Source organism: Medicago sativa, chromosome 5 (assembly GCF_051527215.1).
Source record: "Medicago sativa cultivar Bolivia chromosome 5, Bolivia_mono, whole genome shotgun sequence".
Classification (NCBI taxonomy): Eukaryota; Viridiplantae; Streptophyta; class Magnoliopsida; order Fabales; family Fabaceae; genus Medicago; species Medicago sativa.
In genome coordinates this window covers 77,983,230-78,004,026 of record NC_140753.1, presented here as the reverse complement: position 1 = coordinate 78,004,026, position 20,797 = coordinate 77,983,230, and the positions used below count along the sequence as shown (strand labels likewise).

Sequence of the window (20,797 nt, the reverse complement as noted above, 5' to 3'; positions counted from 1 at the left end):
TAAGATGGGAAAATATGTCTTGTATAAGTTTCTTTTCAGAAATTTTTTTGCCACTCAACACAATTAGGTCCAATCTGAAAAATTAACGTATAAGAGGGGGTAATTGTTACTACCTCCGTCCCAATTTAATTGACACAATTTTGTTTTTCACACATATTAAGAAAAATGTATAAATAAATGGGAAAGTGGAATATACTCCCTCCGGTCCTATATATAAGAAAAGATTCTTTTTTTAGATACATTTAATAATCAATGCATCTAGTCTTCATTGTAAATGAGATACATTAATTATTCAATGTATCTAAAAAAAGAATCTTTTCTTATATATAGGACCGGAGGGAGTATTGTATTAGGAATGATAAAAGTAGTATTATTTAGTGTTATATTGTATTGGGAATGATGAAAGTTGTATTGAAAATTGAAATGGATCAGTTATTTTGGGACACTTTTTTTTAAAAAATGGGTCGGTTATTCCGGGACGGAGGGAATAGTAATTTTTTTAATTAATTAATTAAGAAAAGAAGAAAAAGCGGAAAGTTAAAGAAAAAGAGCGCCAGTTTCTAACCTTACCAAATTTCCAAATAAGTCAAAACTCGCGACTACCAATAATCCAATATCCATTCTCTAATCATTCTATATATAAAAGTTAACCCGAAGCTAACTTTTGCCCTAATTTTAACCTAACCCTAAAGCTTGCTTTTACTGTATTACCCCTGTTTAAAATATCAAATTGCAGAAATCTCCTATTTCCCCAAAACAAGGTCACGCGTTTCTTCTTCTTCTTCCTCTTATCATCATCACCACCACCAACCCTCTCCCCCCATCCATCGGCGGCGACCACCAAACCTCTCCATCAGTCCACCGACGTTTCCCCCTTCTGCTCCACACACGTCCTCACACAACTTAACCACTCTCTTCTTCCCACTTTTCACCTCCCACCGCAACAACAACCTCATCCTCTCGGCATGCCGCCTCCACTTCTGGCAACAGTACTACCGTCTCCTCCCTCCACTCTCTTTTCACCATTGTTGTTTCTAGAACTGATAGGGTTTAAAGTTCTTCTTCCCACTTTTCACCTCCCACCGCAACAACAACCTCATCCTCTCGGCATGCCGCCTCCACTTCTGGCAACAGTACTACCGTCTCCTCCCTCCACTCTCTTTTCACCATTGTTGTTTCTAGAACTGATAGGGTTTAAAGTTGTTGAAAAGATAGGGCTTAAACGGCCGCGACAAAGGTCACAACCGCGATACTGGTTGTCGGAGCAGAAGGGGAGAACGCCGGTACATGAATGAATTTTGTGATTAGTTTTGAATGAATTTTTTGTTTGATTTTGCAAAAAAAAAATCAAACATGTTTAATTTTGCAAAAAAAAATCAAACATGTTCAACGCAAAAATGTTTTGAATGAATTTTTTGTTCAATTTTGCAAAAAAAAAAAATGATTTATCAGTTTGTTCTCTGAATTAGGGTATGCTTGAATTTTGGGTCTTTTTCATATTCTTGCAATTATGGGAAGGTACAACCAAATCATTTGTATAAAAAACAAAAATTGCTTTTTGGTTGACTTTTATGAAGATGGTATAATCGTGATGAACCTGTAAATTTTAAATGCTCATGTTACACTCATTTTGTGTTCAGATCCAGATGGTTGAGTGCGCTGATTCATCCAAGTCTGCCCTTAATCAAAAAGCAGGTGTTGTTAACCAAGTGAATGAGAATGAGGATGAACAAACAGACACCTTCAGCAAAGTTGTGGGGAAAATGTCCGCTGAGAAAGGAATTTCTGAACTGACGGTCTATGAGCTGGATGGCGAGGAATCCGCCACGAAGCCGGTCAAGCTAAAATGTGTGAAGATTGAGCCTAAGGATTCTGAAATGGTTCACCTACTGTTTTGTTAATCGCCGTTTCAGGTGTATGGTAATTCGTCGAACGGGTCAATCATTTCCAATATATATTTTTTATATTTCTTCTATTATTCTTCTCTTGATATTTTAGATCGATTTTATCATTGGAATTTGAAAACCTATCACATTGAATTTTACTCTCCATATGTTGGTTTCAATCTGTGGTAGCACATTGAATTTTTCTCTACAAGTACTCAATCTATCAACCCTTTTTGTTTTGTTAATCAAGTGTAATTAATTTGTTTTAGTTTTAATTCAATGGCTCGAGGTTTTGTTTGACGTCCCTGTTTGTTTGTTTGTTTGGGTTAGCCACATTCCTCTAATCCCCAGTCGTGTAAGCCATCTTCCCCTTTAGCTATCCTATCTATTTCAATTTTCATTTTTTTCCCACTTTCCACTTATATTTGTTGTGAACTTTGGGGTTTAATTAAATTTTTTATTATTGTTACTTCAAAATTCAACAGTCAATAGGTTATTATAGAAGTAAACTGTTTATTGTTTATTTGTTTAACTATCATTGGAATTGTATATTGTGTGTATCTATCATTGGTATTTTATTTTATGCATTAGTCTCTGTTACTAATTCTTTGTTACTTTATATAACTGATGCAGCTAGATTGGTCATAAATTCATTGCATTTGGGTTGCATTTTTCTGCGATTTGATATCAACTATCACTTCTTGATTTGATCTTAGTCATATAAGCTAATTGATCTATAGTTTATGAGAATTTTGATTTGGGGCTGGTGGCATAAATAAGGTGTTTTCACACAGAAAATTGTCAATGGACTTTCATACGTTGAAGGTAATACGTCTTCTTCGACTTTGTTGTCTCTGATTTTCTATCCTTTAAGTTTATGTTATCTTCGACTGTGTTGTCTCTGTGATTTGTTCACCCTTAACATATAAGCAAAGGTTTTACAAGGATGTTATATGTTCACCCTCAACATTAAAATTTAAGCTTTTGATTTCTAAATGTTTTTCACACTTTCGATTTCACAATTATATGTGTTATTGCACGTTTTGTTTTTAAGTACTTTCATGATCTATGTGAAATTTTTTCCTTCAAATGTTCTTCTTACTTAGGTATTGATGAAGAGCACAAGCACATCTAATAGGTTTACAGCTGACAACAAATGGTTTACTTATTGGATTATTTAATAGTTAAGTTTACTATTTGTTGTTATTCTCATTCTAGATGGCATTCACCTTTTAGTTAGTCTGCATTGTTAATATTTGAAACACATGTATAATTTCTATAGTTAGTATCACTTTTAGGTCACTGCTTTAGGCATTTATCTTCTAATGCAAATTAGGACAATAATGGTGAGCATTTCAGGGTCTATCTTGGTTCTTCGTCAAGATGTTTGAAGGCATATGATAATTTGGCTCTGCATTAAGGTTACTTGCTTACCAAAATTCTAAATAGTTTACAGCAGAGCTAGGATGAAGGTCGTTTTTCACATTCTCTACTTTGTGTTTTTTGGACCAACTATTCTTTACTTTGTGTTTTAAGATAGTTCATAATGAAAAATGAACATCTCTAAGAGACAATTGTAACAACTTGCTACTGCAAGAGAATAATAGACAAGGCAATGTGCAGAAAATTTCAGAAACTGAACCTTTGACCATCAGTGATTCAGCCAATAACAAAACCAAGGAAAGCTGTTATGGTAAGTCAGAATCTGTGAGCTAATGTGCCAATAAAGGAAAGACAAAATGGTTGATTTGATCAAAGCTGTTGAAGACAGCGACACTATCATCAAATACTCACTTCAAGAGCAATCATACGAGATGTCTCCATATTGATCAGATGATGATGAAGATGAAGATGTACCAAATAATAAGTTTATGCCATCATGGGCAAGTAAGCATAGCCTCTCAATGATTATTTCTTCCCAAAAAATGGACCAGAAAACTATTTCCTTGGCAAAGTTTTTGCGATATTGCAAAAGTTCTTTTGCCTCGGAGGCTTCTGTTATAGTACCAACTCAGGAATCAGGATGTAGTGATTCTCCCATTCATTTCACAGTAAGGGATTTTGTGTTAAGACACTTTGAAGACATGCTGTGGATATGGATTGAGATTGGCTAACTTTGAAGACATGTTGTTAATATAAAACTTATATATATTATTGTTTCTCACCTTAACTACTTACTATTTCATCTTTATCTCTCATGAAACACTAAAGTCACCGTGATTAATCCCAATTCACGTGGATAGTGTTCCAACTCTTAGCCACCACTTCAATTTTGTTGGACATTAAAAAGAGACATGGATGATACCAATTTTTTTTTATTTTTTGCAGTTCATCTGGCATAAAAAAAAATTGTAGCATATTTTGAAAATTCAAAATAAGATGTCAAATTACAACATGCTGTTTATTATATTTTCTTTGTGTATTATATTTTTTGTTTACAACATGCTGCATGTTTGTATAGCAGACATGCACATCACTCTTTACAAAGCTTATTAAAATTTATATCATCGGTCTAAAATATATGTAATGAAAACGGAGACAGTTTCCTACATCTGTATGTTTTGTAATGACTTAAAAAAGTCAAGGACATTCATTCAAACAAGTTGGTATATATCTTCCACAATTAGTGTTCTTGCATGGCCAACTGAATGTTGCGATATCAAGAGTTACATCAAGACATGGTCTGAAAATTTTGTTAACTGATGAAGATGGTGTTTGCATTGACAATACCTCAAATGTAGTATATAAAGAAGCTTCCTGAAATGTTTAATTATAAAAATGACATCACATCGTAATTGTTTTTTGTTTTTGTTACATATCACATCGTCGTCATTGTTACTGTAACTTTCTTATTGTCAATTGTGTTTGTTTATTATAATTTTGAAGTTATTTATTATTATCCAAGTGTCCTTAAAGGGTGTATTAGGAAGATTTTGATTGCAACATCGTCAAGGACAGACACTAAAACAAGTCAGCATATACCTTCTACAACCAGTGTTCTCGCATGGCCAATTTTTTTGTATCAATATCAAGGGTTACCTCAAGAAATTGACTAATAGTTTTGCTAATATATGAAGAAAGTGTTTGCATTGATAGTACTTTGAATGTAGTGTTTAAAGAAATTTTCAGAAATGTGTAGACACGGAAAACTTCCATTATTCTTAAATTTAAAGTTATGACATTTGAATATTAAGTTGGAATTATACCATGTATTTTTGTTTTTCCAAAATATATTTACATTGTATATGACCCGTGCGGCAGCACGGGTGAAAAGTCTAGTATCCAAAAATCAAAAGAAAACCCTCTTCTTACCTCTCTTTTCCTATTCCCGTCACAACAAAAACTCAAAACAATTAAAAAAAAAAAACAAAAAAAATTTAAAAAATAATCCAAAAACCCAAAAATATAAAACGAGATCTCGGAATCGTAACTGTTGAATGCGGAGGTTATTCCACCACCGTGCATGACCTTCCTCCGCCGCTGTAACCACCATGCCTTCATCTCATCCTTCCTCCGATCTAATCCTCCACCGTCTATCTTCCTCCGATTACGAAATCAAGCTCAAAGCTATCCGCGAAATTAAGAATCAAATCATCGGTAACCGCACCAAGAAACTCTCTTACATCAAACTCGGCGCCGTTCCCTCCGTCGCCGATACTCTTGCAACTGCAAATTCGGATTCCGATTTCGGTTCCAAGCTTATCGTTCAGTCCGCGGCGGTTTTAGGTAGCTTTGCTTGTGGCGTTGATCAAGGAGTTCGTGCTATTCTTGATGCCGGAGCTTTTCCGCATTTGATTAGATTCCTCTCCGCTGCCGATGAGAAGGTGAATTTGATTAATTAATTTTCAATTCGTTTAATTATTTTTTGTTTAATTAGTTTCATATTCGTTTAATTATATTTTTACCTATTGCGCTTAAGATGAAAATGAAATTGCAATGCTTAAAATCGGTAGGATTATTATTAGGTTTCGATGATTGATGTTCCTTTAAGATTATTAAGTAAAAAAAAAAATGTAGGTTATTTGATGCACTGTTCATTTTGGCGTTCATCATTAATATTAAATGCATTTACACTGTTATGGTAGAACAAAAACAAGACCGAATTCGTAGTACAAACGCTGAAGTTCCGACACTTTGATTGATGGCATATCCAGTTTTCGTCACCGACAAATGTGATTACATTTAATTATGTTTATTTCTTAAATTACTATCCGTGTCGATGTGTCAATGTCGTGTTAGGTGTTTGTATCTGTATCGGTGCTCCATAGCTTGCAAATTATTATTGTGATACTGATAAACCTTTCTTCCTTTGGTTTTCAGGTTGTGGATGCAGCGGCACGTTCTTTACGAATGATTTATCAGTCGAAACTGGCTCCGAAATTTGATTTTTATAAGGAAGAAAATATGGACTTTCTTCTTTCATTATTGAGGAGTGAGAATGAAAATCTTACTGGACTAGGTGCAGGCGTTATTATTCATTCCTGTGAGACGAGCGATGAACAGAATATATTATGCCAAGCTGGTTCTTTAGAGAAACTTATTAGTGGTCTTGATGGTTCTATAAACCAGAGAGATGCTAGTTTAGAGTCCTTAGCTACAATTCTTAAAAATAATCCAGAAGCTGTCTCTAAATTTGCGGAGCTTCAAAATGGAAGAGCGCTGCGTTCTGTAATTGAGTTAACCAAGGATAGATATTCTCGGACAAGATTACTGGCCTGCTTGTGTCTAATTTGTATAAAGAATTCTTCATCATGCCATTTGCAAGATATAGGAATCAAAACAAAATTGATATACATTTTGCTTGAGCTTCTTGACGATTCTAGTCAAGTTGGAGAAGAGGCTTCCTTTGCCTTTTCGAGTTTAGTATCAGGAAAGGAAGATTTGCAAAAGTTAGCATTTGAGGCAAACGCTGTAGATAAGTTTTACAATCACTTGCAGAACTGTGCCTTACATCCTAAACGTCTTGAAGGTATATTTCTAGCATTGGCCGAACTTTGCTCAAAATTGGAATGCTGCAGGTCAAAGTTTATTTCATTGCAGGTTGGTTCTTTCATGCATACTACTAGCAAATCTCATGTATCTGTTGCTAATAACATTTTTGTAACCCCCCTCATTTAATATACAACTGTGTTCTTTGTTGCAAAAATAACCGATGAATAAATAGAAAAATGGTTATTACCCTTTCTTATATCACCTTATGATAAGGTTCACACAATCATATCGAAGGATAAGAAGTAACAGGGGATGCATGATCTGAGATAATGAGAAGGGTTACAAGTTGGGGATCCTGATAGTCTGATACTAAATAACTTGAACTTAACTTTCTACAGAATGTTAGTATTGAATTTTTCTGTCTTATGCTCCCCTTCTTTGTTTCTCAAGAAATCCGCGCAGCAGAAGATCCATGAAGGGTTTTTAAGATTCAGTCTTGAATTAGACACTCCGGGAACTGTTATTAATTATTATTTTTCATTTTACTATGTTTTATACACAAGTACGCGGTTAAACTTTTTTTAATCAGTGTCATTTTGGCAAGTTGACTCACCATTTTCACAATCATGGAATGATCCTGCCACTCCCAATCCCATGTTCATTGCTACACCAAGCGGGCTTCAAAGATCGCTGGATTGTGCGATGTTACGAGGTAATTAATATAAAGTTTACATCTCGTAACATCGCACAATCCCGCAATCTTTGAAGCCCCCTTGGGGTAGCAATGCACATGGGATTAGGAGTGGTAGCATCATTCCATGATTGTGAAAATTGCAAGTCAACTTGCCGCTGTATTTCTAGAAATCTGACCTGGATTTTTTCTGCAAAAACCCCTATAAATTGAAATGGACCGGGGTCTGGTTTTGGAGGAAAACCTAAAACTATGTTTGTGCAATGGTGGTGACGGCTGAACTGTGTACTTCGTCTCTCTCCAGTCAGCAATCAGTACAATTAGGGTTTTCTAACTGGGTCAAGCAAGCCCAATTCTGCAGTTAAACTATATTTTTCCTTAACTACACCACTATCACTATTTTTAATTGTTTCCTAAGTCTCTTTTTGGTGAATTATTGTTTTGCGAGTCTTTGATGTTCTCTATTTTTTTTTTACTTCGAACTTAATTAATTCAACACATACACACACATATTGAATTCTAATATCTCTGTTATTATTTTGAAGTTTAGTTTAATACTATTATTTACAGAGTATTTCTTTATATATCTTATTTTTATGGTTATGAAATTAATTTGATAGTGTGATTTAGAGGTTATTTTATTCATCTATGATAATTTTTTTTTGAAGGAATCTATGATAATTTTTATACATGTATAATATATAATAATTATATATAATTATACTTTGTCCCGATTAGTAGGATCTTACTATCCGTGCTATGATCCTTGAGTAGACTCTAATATTTTTACTAGCAGCACTTGCTCAGATTATGCATAAAAAGTCCACATGTAAATAAAGTATTTACTTATATTTTCAGCAGAAACAACATAACTGTGATATCATGTTTACCTACACTTAGCTAATTACCTATCTATGAGTGTTGCATTGTAATGCAAAGTCTGGCATAAAGAGTTAAACTTGATAACATGTGACTGGATTGTTGACAAGGTGCTATGGTACTTAATTGAGTTATTCATAAATGGTAGTCAATATAGATGTTTATACTGTTGATGATATAATTTTTTTGTTGTATCTCATGCCACCAAAAACGTGTTTGTATTAATTCAATGTGTTTCTTCCAGACGCATGATAATTTTGTGGTTTTATAAGTATTCAATATTGCTTTGGTAAACCATGTACCCAGAGACTAAGTCAACTTGTAACTCCACTACATTTTTTGTGAATACAGGTTTTAAATATATTAATTAGTGCGTTAACCCATGATGAAGCCAATGTGCGCACAGCAGCTTGCATATGCTTAAAAAGTGTCTCACGCTCAATCAAGGTCTGCAACTTTTGACTAATAGGACGTCTTTAATGTTAATTATAGCTTAATTCTCATAAAATGCCATTCAGAATTTGAGTGCAGGTTATTTCATGAATGAAAGGATTGTCATTCCATTGGTCCGGCTTCTCTCTGATCTTTCAACTTCAGTCCAAGTATGTCTAATCATATTTATAATTTTTTTTTGTTGTATTTATGTTAAAGTGAGTGCTTTGTAGCTTTCTTTCATCCATAAATGCATAAATGAATCTGCCAATCGTGCTGAAAGATTGGAATCTAAACTTACAGAATCTGAAGGATAGATTAAGAATCAATTTGAGAAGTACCTTTTAGACGTATAATTTGGTGCTATTCTCTTGCCTGTTCATGTAGATTAAGCTTGACATTGAAATAGTTCAGAGATCAAGCTTTTTGCTTGACTAGTTGGTTAATTATTATGGTTGAGTGGTATGAGGAAGGAAAATATAACTGATGGTTTTTGACGTAATTTGAAAGACATGTTCAGTAAGGATTTCAGTGATATCTGCAATATCTGTGAGTTCCAATGTTTTTATTAATGAATTGTCATTATTTATCCACTCTTTAGCACTTGTTGATAGTCTATTCACGATAGTACATGCGTATATCAAGTTTTTTTGAACTATCCTTTCTTTAAGAAATTTGAATAATTTAGACTTAGTATTAGAGATTGAAAGCTTAGCATTGAATTTGAAATTATGGTATTGGAGATGTATTGTAATTGATGCTGAGTAGGAAGGGCCGAAGGACTGACTTAAAATGTTACTATTGGACTAAACTGTTGGACAATGATATTCATAATTCAGCATTCAGAAGACGGGTTTTGATTGACTGTATTTTTTTCTTTTAATGTTATTTGGATCTTGTCCTCAAATACAGAAATACAGATTTATTACAAGAAAATTTGGCATATTGTTGAATTGAACGAACTGAGCCATTAAGCACAAGTAGTAATGTATCTTGGGGTAAAAATGAGGGTATCACAAAGGCCATCTATGTTGTCCAATTTTTTATTTTATTAATGATAATCATAAGCCTACCCTTTAGTGGATTGAACATGAACTCTTCTCCCCGACACTTATTTTCTTTCTCAAAACGTTCTATTTCCTGCTTAATTGTATTCAAATAGACTTTGCCTCATTAGTTCTTAGTTTTGTTAAAGTTAGTAAGCAAAGCAATTTCTATGCTGTCTTCCAGGTTGCAGCGCTTGGTGCTATTAGTAACATAGTTGTGGATTTTACACCGGATAAGTCAACATTCATGCAATGTGGAGGCATTAAAGAGCTTGTCCAATTGACAAAGTCTATGGATTCGTCTTTAAGGTTGAATGCTGTGTGGTCCTTGCGTAACATGGTGTTTCTTGCGGATAGGATGTGTAAGGAAGCAATTTTTATGGAGTTGACAGTGTCTTCAGTAGCCAGCCTTATTTGTGGTAATTATCTTAACTGTCGGTCCATATCTTTTCTGATTAATTGGTGCTTGCCAAAAGAAAGTTTTCATTGGATCCGCTTACTCTGCAGATTCCGAGCCTTCTGTTCAAGAGCAAGCTTTGGGCCTTGTTTGCAATTTTGTTGATGGATGTATGGATTGTGTTGAATTTGCTTTTGCTGAAGATGGTATCATACTGGATGCTGTTGGAAGGCAATTGTGGAAGTTCTCAAAAATGGAAATCGGTATACAGGTGAGAAATAATTTCTGAAACTGATCAGACGTTGTTGCAAGTTTAGGCATTGATGTCAAAATTTGGAGAATGCATTATTCATTAAATATTTCCAGTATGCTTACTGATCCTTTCATATTATGTTTTAATGATACACCTAGCAAGCCATTAACATGTTGAATTTGTAAGATTTTAGGTAAAAGTAAGAGAGAAGAACAAGTGCTCTGAATATTATTTATAATGGCTGAATAGTAGGCGTAGTGTGATATCTATATATATATATATAAAAACTTTAAGGTTTTCCATGAAGCTATTCACCGAACAAAATAACCTCAAAACACTAGACTTGAAATTACAAAATACTCCTAATGTCTGCTATAACTAGATATATTTTTGGATTCTAAACAAACTTTTAACACATCTAAAAATTGACCGAGCTCTCGCAGGTTTGTCCAAATTGCCAATTGGAAGGAACAAGTAAACTTCAAAGCTTTTCGATCACTTGTTGTAACCCAAAATTACAAGTCTTTTCCAACCAATTTGACTCCAGTGTGCCAAACTTGTCCCCAATTATGTGTCATTGGAGCCCAATTAGTATTAAACCCTATGATTTACACACGTAAAATATCACCAGCATTGGCAACATTAAACACCGAAACCATTTACAAAGAAGGGATCATCCCAGTTGAATATCGATGTATTCCATGCCTGGTGCTAGATTTGAGCTGTGAGGAAACCCTTACTTTTTTGATGGTTTGGTGTACAATGTTACCAATGTTGGTGGTATTTTACGTGTGTCGATTAAAGGGTCTAATACTGATCTGGCTCCAATGACACATAATTGGGGACAAGTTTGGCACACTGGAGTCAAATTGGTTGGACAAAATTTGTCATTTTGGGTTACATCACATGATCGAAATGCTTTGAAGTCTACTTATGTTGTTCCTTCTAATGGGCAATTTGTACAAACCTAGCGAGCTTGGTCAATTTTTAGACGTGTTAAAAGTTTGTTTAGAATTCAAAAACACATCTAGTTATAACTTATAACCGACATTAGGAGTATTATGTAATTTCAATTCTAGTGTTTTGTTCGACGAATATCTTCGTGGAAAACCTTATTGATATTATATGTAATAATTCTCCTAAAATACCGATTCATATTTGATGTAAACAGATTCTTATTACTTTTATAAAGATATCACACTACTATTCAGCCATTATCAATAATACTCTGAGCTCTTGTTATTCTCTCTTCCTTTTACCTAAAATCTCACAAACTCAACAAATACACAATTATTGGGAAAAACCTGAGTCCCACATAGGATAAAGATAAGGCCTGGAATGAGTTTATAAAGAGTGGCATCCTTCACTTTACTAACCTGTTTTGTGAAGATGAGTTAGGCCCAACATAAAAACCTAATTGTATCAGAACCCATCCATCCAGGCAACACACCATTTATATCCATGCACCAATCCTAATAGTGCTAAAAAAAACTCAAGTCCCACATATGATAAAGATAAGGCTTGAAATGAGTTTATAGTGGCATCTTTCACCTTACAGGCATGTTTTGTAAGGATGCGATAGGTTCAATATAAAAACATGAAAAAAAAATATTATGATGTTATGGTAAAATATAAATTAAAACTATTGTTGCAGTCTCTTATTTAAAATTGCCTCATACATACAAGTATTCAAAGGGTGGTATAGAAAGTAAACATATTTTTCCCCAGCAGGGCAAAAATAACAAATGAATATGAAAACAGCCATTGTACTGAAAATTTATTCTCCATGCTGAATGTTATATTTTTTCTTTCTTTCTGTTCAGGGGATGTACGTACTCAGCAATATTGCAAGTGGAAATGAGTTTCATAAAGAAGCCATAATGCAGCTGCTCTTTCCAAAAGCAGAAAATGGATCTCACTCTCTATTGAGCCAGTATTTGCAGAGTAATGACAGTCGTCTACGCACATCTGCTGCTTGGGTCATAGTAAATCTCACTGTTCCTGCAAGTCCTGGTGCATTTGATAGGGTTGTAAAACTGCGAAATTTTGGCATTGTTTCTCAAATCAAGAGGATGACCAGTGACTCTTGCATGGATGTGAAGGTCCTTTAATCTTCATACTTGGTTGTTTTTGTTTTACACTTCCTCTTAGTCAATTTGTAAATTTTATTTTGTTGATGCAGCTTCGAGCACGACTTGCGCTTGGGCAGATTATTTCTTTTGGTGATAGTTAAATAACTTAAATCAAACAGTTCCTCCATTTGGGGCCCTTGGACCGCAGTCAGAGAGAAATCCTAATAGAATTTATTTTCTGTCACTTTCACATCTTCTAAGTAATGGGTATCTTGCCTTCTGCATCAGCTTCCAATACGGTATGCTTCAGTTGTTTACTTCAACAACTTTATCTGTCCTTGAAGTTCCTTTCTAGATGTTATTTTAATAGCAAAAAATATTATATATGCATTCGATAATGGATTTGTTGACAGTTATTAATATCTGTTTAAGCTTAAATGATAAATATGATAGTAAATATAAAGCTGGTTGTCTTTCAGTGTATGGGAATAATGGGATAAATATTTATTTTTCATCCATTCGCTTTGCTTTGTTTTTCTGAGTAGTATATGTTTCACTTGGAGGTTTTCTTAACATGTTCTCTTCTATTCTAATGTGTCCAATGTATTCATGCTTTTTAAATGCTTCCTTTTGCAGGTGTATCATATTTCTTCAATTTTTTTTTTAACCAGACAGAGCAGTGTTAAGCTTTTCAATTTTGTAAGCACTCCTGACCTGGTTACCATTACCCCTCCAAATTCTATATTTCTCATCTCTTGCGTTGTGTATTACTTTTTGTAAGTTGGAAGCTAAGAGTAGATTTACAGGCTTATAGTATTGTACCATATGAGTAGTCGGTGTAAATTTTAGAACTTAGTTTCAACTTCATTGGGGTTCTGTTCAGACAGTGGAGTTGTATGTGTAAGCTATGTGCCGAGGCGCTATGTTTGAGGGTGGTTCTGGTATCCGTGCATATTTTGTAATATTGTAAACTAACATTTGCGGTTCATTGGTCATTCTCTTTTCGGTAAAAACAGATGACTCTGTTTTGTTGCCCAGTTTGAGCCTAAATAATAATGTTTTGTTTCTTACAGCTAAATACCTTCTAAATGCGGCATGATACATTTTTGTCATGGATATATATGGCTAACATGGAGCTCTAGATTTTTTATGCCCTCCCTTTGTACTGAGCCTCTACTACACCACAGAGAATTAGTTTTGAATGCGAATGCTAGATAATGCAAAAACATCGATTTTATCATTATTTAAAAATTGTAGTCCTTATGTCCTAGCTCAATTGGCAAAAATGCCAAAATTGTTATACAAGTCTTATCTCAATTTAAAAAATACTGAAATTCTTAAGTTAGACGATGTGATCAAGAAGAGTAGATTTGTCATTTTGATATCATGGAATTTTGTCATTAATTTGATTCTTAAAATTCTTCAAGTTATTTTCATCTTTTTCTAATACTCTCATAATTAAAAATATTTTCTTATCAGTTTTTACATAAAAAACACTATCAAATAAGATTAAAAAATTTCTAATATTTTTTCTTCTCGTCCCTGCCCCTAAAAGCGTTTCATTCCCTCATTTCCAAACTCCTAAACTGATCTTAAAGGTCTCGAGATTTTTAACGGCGCCCCTCTTTAGGGTAGTCAAGTAGTGATTGTGGTTTAGCTATGTTAGTTTGAAATTTCAGGCAGAATACCTTTTCACAACTAAAATGAAAAGCATGCATTGGGTTGGTCTCTTTTTCCAAAATAAATATCACTTGGATTCTATATTTCACTATGATTGAAGAGGGAGTTACTTTTGTAATGTAATGTCATCTGCCTCCATAGACTAAGATATAATTTCATGAGGAATCATAGTTTGACTTCTCGACAAAACCCACTCACTTCTCAGTCATCAAATCAAGTATAATACACACATCATTTCAACAAATTAAAGCATCTACCAGTAGAAACTAAACTAACTTGTAAAAGCTTCAGGTTCTTCTTTGCTACTGCCACACAGGAATGAACACAATTTTTTAAAAGCAGGGATATCATATATCTCTTTCAACCATTGACTTATATATAGTTATAAAAAAATAGTAAATAATCATTTTGATTCTTTATTGAATGTTGCGTTGTCACTATAATATATGTGAATTTATTGAAATTACAAACACATTTTCATTGATGGAGAACAAAAATATATAGTGGAAAAACAATCTATAACATAATGCATCTCATTGGAAAAAAAACATAAATCCATCTCAATTGTTTTTTAGTGTATTATTTGCTAAACATTTATAATCGTAAGAAGATATTATTTACAAATAAAGTTTGATTCATTTGATAAGGAGTTAACTCATATCATGCAAGGGATATGTTGAACTCTCACCACAGACGTGGAGACCTCTTTAGAGGTTAATATTTAAATATTTTTGTAAGTACTCTTTGAACTTTGATGTTTGCTCTAATCCTGATGAGCCTCCAAAACTCAACTCATCTAAACTTTATTTTAAATAAAAAAAAGTTATTTATCCATTTCTGCTGCCACATCTTTTGTACACGCTAGTTTATTCTAACTTAAACTATACTCACAAAAGCTTTTAATTTTCTCACTATTTTACGTATAGTCCCTTAATTTATAATCCACTTTGCTACAAGGTGCAGTTCAAATACACGATACACACACAACTCCTAAAATGTTGAATACGTGGAGGTATATATAGTCAGCATTCTACTTTTTTGAAACAAGTCAGCATACTATTTGAGTTCGTGGTTTAACCAGTACGCTATCGATAATTTTCTATCTAAACCACTTAAAATAATAAACTACATGTAAAAAAATATAAAACATCATCCATGCAATTTGACTTTTTATTTTTATTTTTTGGTCTTACCATGAAATTTAACTTTTAATATTTATATAAAAATAAAGAGTGCAAGCATGAATATACAATTACAATAATTAACTAATTTGAAGTTTTTTACACAACACTAAGTCAATTAAACAAGTCAGAAGTGAATCAAAATTTCCTTTAATCAAGGTTATACATACTCAAATAAAATACAGAACAGATAATGTGGTGATCCAAGTTCAATCTCGATTCCACATAAAATGTCTCCACAACAAAACCATCATTTATATTTTTACTTATTCATCTGGGTTTGAACTTAAGACTTTCAACTCCTTATCACTTAGTTCAAACCACTTAAGCTTTCCAACCCCTCAATAGACACACAAGTAAATTTGCAAGTGAAGTAAAATAAGCTTGTGGATACCATTTACAAATTTGTTTTTTTTATTAGGTGTTGAATAAATTATGCACGATTCTTCAAAAAGAGAACAAAGGTCTCACCCAAAAAAATTATGCTAGGAACTTAATTCTATAAGACAATTTAATAACTCAAATAAGATAAGATATTTCTGTATCTTCTAACACCCTCAGCCTAAAAAGTTCACTAACCCACATATGTTGCTAACTAAAATTCCATTGAGTTTACTACAGATCTCAGATTTTGTTCAAAGGCCTCCTTAGGATAGTCAGAAAGTGATTGTGATTTAACAGTTTGAAACTTCAGCACAGCTCTTCGCAATTAAAATGAACAGTAATGATTGTAAAAAAGAAATGAACAGTAATGATTTCACACATATTTTTTTGTTAAAAAATGTTGTTAATTCAATTGAATAGAAGATTAATTCAATTTACGATCAAAATTGCAGTTAATAAAGGTTGACTCAGTTGATAAAGAGTTGATTCATCCACAAAGTTACGTGTTCAACTTCCGCTGTGAGCATGACGACTTCTTTGAGGGAGGAGATTGTCTCCGGTTTTGTTCTCTCATGTGTAATCTAAGCCCTCCATTAACCCTCCATTAAATAGGTGAGAGAATGTGTTTGTGATAATAAAAATGAGAGAGAGTATAATTAAAGGTGGATAATTAGGCACTGTAGAAAACTGTAAGCATTTCTACTGGAGGATTGACTACCCTTCTTTGATGGATGATATATGAGTACCTTTATTAACGGTCGTGAGCCTTGAAACCTGCCTCGAACCTAGTAAAATTTCGGAGTCCAACTCACCTAAACTTTCCCTACTCCTAACTAAATAAACAAAACAATTTTATATATGATTAATCATGAGCCTAGCGAACTCTCGGAGCTCAACTCACCTAAACTTTTCCTACTCCTAACTAAATAAACAACAATTTTGCATGTGATTAACCAGGTTGCAGTAGATTTAGGATAAATTGAGTGTGTATGAGACATGTTTTAAAAATTAAATAGGTGTTTGAAAAGCATACTTGGATTGGTCTCTTGGATTCCTTATTTCACTATGTTATAGTGGAGAGAGTTACTTTTGTAGTGTCACACTTACAAATATACTAAAATATTGTTTCACGAGGAATCAAAATTTGACTTCTCTACAAAACTCACTTTTCGGTCAAATATATATACACACAACATTTCAACAAATTAAAAGCACCCACCATTAGAAACTAAGCTACTTTGTAAAAGCCTTTGGACATGCTAGTATATTCTCACTATACTCACAAAAGCTTTTCATTTTCTCTTTGTTTCATCTCAAGAAATGGTCCCTTTAGGAAAGACAACACCAACAACATCAACAAAGAAGAAGACAAGAACAAGAGGAAGAAAACTCACAAGAAGCAACATCAAGAATCAACATCTACAAAGCAAAAAACAAGAAACATCCTCTGAAACATGTTCCTCAAACATGGATTCTGTTAAGGTTGTTGATGATGTCTCCGTCACAAGTAACAATTTATGCTCAACGCCGAAAGGTAAAAAATTTCGGATACCAGAAATTTCAACATGTCCACCAGCACCAAAGAAACAAAGGGTGCTTTCAAATTTCTCTCTTCGTCGATCATTTTTCGCAACACCAGACTTGGAGAAATTTTTGTGTGTTGCACTTCAAGATTCTCTAGCTTCATTTGTTTGCTAGTAGATATTTGTGTAACGAGGCCACAGTTGCAGCTGCGGACCACAATTTAGAACTGTGTTAGGAACTATGGATTTTGAAGTGATCATTGATGTGTTAGGAACTATGGATTTTGAAGTGATCATTGATATTAGGGGAAAGTTTTTCCATCCCTTAATTATTTATGATCATTTTAGCTTAGTAGAGTTTGTCAGCGACTAAATTTAGCTTGGTTACTCTCCGACTAAATTTAGATTTTAAGATTATTTTGTTTTTTCATATATTATACTAGTGGAAGATATATGTTATGACCTTGATATACTAGTACTAGTTAAAGTGTGGTGAGTGCAAATATTGTAATGGGTTTGATTTGAGGTTTGTGAGTGTTATAGTTAGGGTTTGCAGTTTTGAAGAAACTTGTACTGTTTGTTAAGTAGTCACCTTGAGAGAAAATAAAGTCATAAATATGCTTCCTTGTTTTCATTAAGTTTATCCTTCTTTTATTGATCTTTTTCTTTTAATTCTCTTTTGTCATGATGATTTTCAGTTTTGATTTGTGTTACCTTTTGTCTCAACTACCTATGTCTTATAAAAACTTGTTTGAATGACCAAATCATATCATTACTAACTGGTAATTTGACACAATATATTTTACATGAGAAATGATATTTCAACATCAACTAATGTGAGAAATCAATATACAATATATAAGATAAAAAAAAATATGAAAATGCTACTTATCTCGACAATTCTTTTCACGAGAACATCCAGATAGTACAACTTTAATATCTTTCTACACCACTTTATTTCCAACCACCCATGTATTCTTTCGCGATCAATAGGGGTTCAAAATCATTCGCGATGTTCTCGACATGTTTTCTTTCGCGATCAATAGCACTGCTGTAAAAAATAAGTGAGAAATAGGAATATGTGTACACATAAAACATATTGTCACACGTGAGTCTCAAATCTGATGTTCAAAAAACAAAACTGATTAATTAAATAAATGCTTAATTGAAATTAAGTAAAAAGAAGGCAAAGTACATGGTAAGTTACCAAACTCAATTAAGTGTCAAGATTGGATAAGCAGCTTAATTGTCTATAACTCGAGTGTTTATCATATAAGTGCTTATATATAACACATTTCTATAACAAAAGATAATATAAAGTTAAACCGTTTTCATAAACTTTTCAAAAGAGTTTATAGAAATAAGTTAATAACAGCTTACAAACATGTCATAAACTATTTTTAAATAAATTCTCCAAAGAGTTTCATAAGTGATAGGTTTCCAGTTCCACAAGGCAAGAGTGTGCTTATGGCAACAAATTAATCTTTTAATGTGTTTTAGAATCAAATTAACCTCGAGGGTCGAGATTTATTTCAGCAAAGATGTAGCTGCGGTTAAGTCAGTTAGTTTTATAATCTTTTTAATTTATGTCAACACAAGAGTGCTTTGATGGATGAATTTGTTTGTTTAGAGCAAAACAAAAGTTTAATCAAGAAAATGAAATCATTGTGTCAGATGTGTAGCTACATGCATGTGTCATTGTATTTAACCCCACAGATTTTTGAGAATCCAATGAAGAAACTCTCGTGCGGGTCTGTCATGTCTTAATAACATGTCATTAGTTGTAACTTGTAAGTATATGAAGTAGTAATATTTTTGAATTAGAATCTCAAGAATTATAGTGTAAAATATTTTACACGTCCAATGTACAAAATCAAACTCTAAATTTGTGATAAAAGAAATTTAATACTCCTTCTGTCCTAAATTATGTGACCTAGTTGACTCTGTCACGTATGTCAATACACAATTTTGAAATTAAATATCTTTAATAATTTATTTAAAAAAATTATGAAAATTTGATATTTTGAAAATATTTATCGAGACGAATCCAACATCTTATCTTATATGTTATATTTCATCTTTATATATTAGGAGAAAAATAAGGTCAAAACATACTATGTGAACAATACACAGTTTTAAATTAGGTCATTTAAAATGAATCGGAGAGTAGTTGCATATGGATTGATGATTTGGTTTTTTCAGTGACATCTTTACATCAATTTTGATTAAATAAATGCCTACTTTTCTAGGATCCGAGGTTACCCACTTTGTTCAATCACAAAAGGAAAATAATCAGCTTGTGTTTAATTTAATCTTCTCTTGGGTTTAACAACAACTTATCCTTGTAGTTAGATTGAGTGAGAGAAAACTTCTCTCTCTAGATCTAATGGTTTCTACAGTTTATACACTATGCAGCTATTGTAGAGAATCCAAACATCATCCAAATTAGTCATATTCCCTCCGTCCCATTTTAACCGAGTCTTTTGTTTTACACGTATTAAGAAAAATTAATTATTATTGTATTGAAAAGTGAAATGAATCAATTTTTTTGGGTCAATGTTTCTTTTGCAAATGTGTCAATTATTATTGGACGAGGGTGTATAAAGATTAGAAGAAAAAATTGAAAAATAAAATTCAAAATAAAAAACCAGCTTTAGTGAAAGACAAATAAAGCCGTTGAAGGCATAGACAATGGAATCTAAGGGGAATCCTATGAGAAATTCTCCAAACAGTTGATTACATGTGAAAGGATATCCAACTTTTTGTTCCTTAATGCGACAAAAGCTAAATTTGTTTGGTTATTAGTGCCCATCTTTCCCTCAATCACTCACATTTACATAAACTCCAATTCATTTAAATACTTAACGACTCTCACGTGTACACATTATTCATTTAATTTTTTTAAGTAATAATAATTAATAAACATTTAATCCCTCTAATCCAGGGACGAACCCACGTTGAAGGGTCTGTGTGTCATGACCCTCACTACATTTTGTAGTTTCTCAATACCATGTCCATGGAATTTGTTCACTAGCTAGCATAGTTATATTGTTATTGTTTTTGAAAGAAACTAGCATAGTCATATTTAATATTGTAAATGGGCTAAAATATGGTATTGATCCCTGCAAAATAGGTCAGTTTTGGTTTTAGTCCCTGCAATTTTTTTTTTTTATAGTTTTTGGTCCCTGCAAAAATAGGTCAGTTTTGGTTTTAGTCCCTGCAAATTTTTTTTATAGTTTTTGGTTCCTGCAAAAATTTTTGTTTTTGGAAATAGTCTCTGACCCCAGTTATGTGATGATTTGTCACTTTTATAAATTAAAAAATAATTATTGTATCTGTTTTATTATTATTTTTTAATTAAAAAATAATTATTGTTATATAAATTATAAAAAATAATATTCTTTTTATTAAGTAAGCACATATGCCACATATGCACAAAAG

General features: G+C 32.9%; 1 protein-coding gene and 1 long non-coding RNA gene across 2 annotated transcripts; both read left to right on the top strand.

Moving 5' to 3' along the window:
• The first annotated feature begins 689 nt into the window (after window positions 1-689).
• LOC146925313 (uncharacterized) lies at window positions 690-4,264 on the top strand. Its single transcript, XR_015010472.1, has 4 exons — window positions 690-1,283; window positions 1,641-1,920; window positions 2,520-2,711; window positions 3,246-4,264. It is a non-coding gene; the product is annotated as an uncharacterized LOC146925313 (long non-coding RNA).
• A 1,057-nt stretch (window positions 4,265-5,321) lies between these two features.
• LOC146925312 (ARM repeat superfamily protein) lies at window positions 5,322-13,666 on the top strand. Its single transcript, XM_085710269.1, has 9 exons — window positions 5,322-5,710; window positions 6,207-6,926; window positions 8,740-8,835; window positions 8,907-8,990; window positions 10,051-10,285; window positions 10,374-10,534; window positions 12,340-12,618; window positions 12,699-12,887; window positions 13,225-13,666. Exons 1-8 carry the CDS (start codon window positions 5,378-5,380, stop codon window positions 12,747-12,749), a joined length of 1,959 nt encoding a protein of 652 aa, XP_085566395.1. The 5' UTR covers window positions 5,322-5,377; the 3' UTR covers window positions 12,750-12,887; window positions 13,225-13,666.
• Window positions 13,667-20,797: the final 7,131 nt, after the last annotated feature.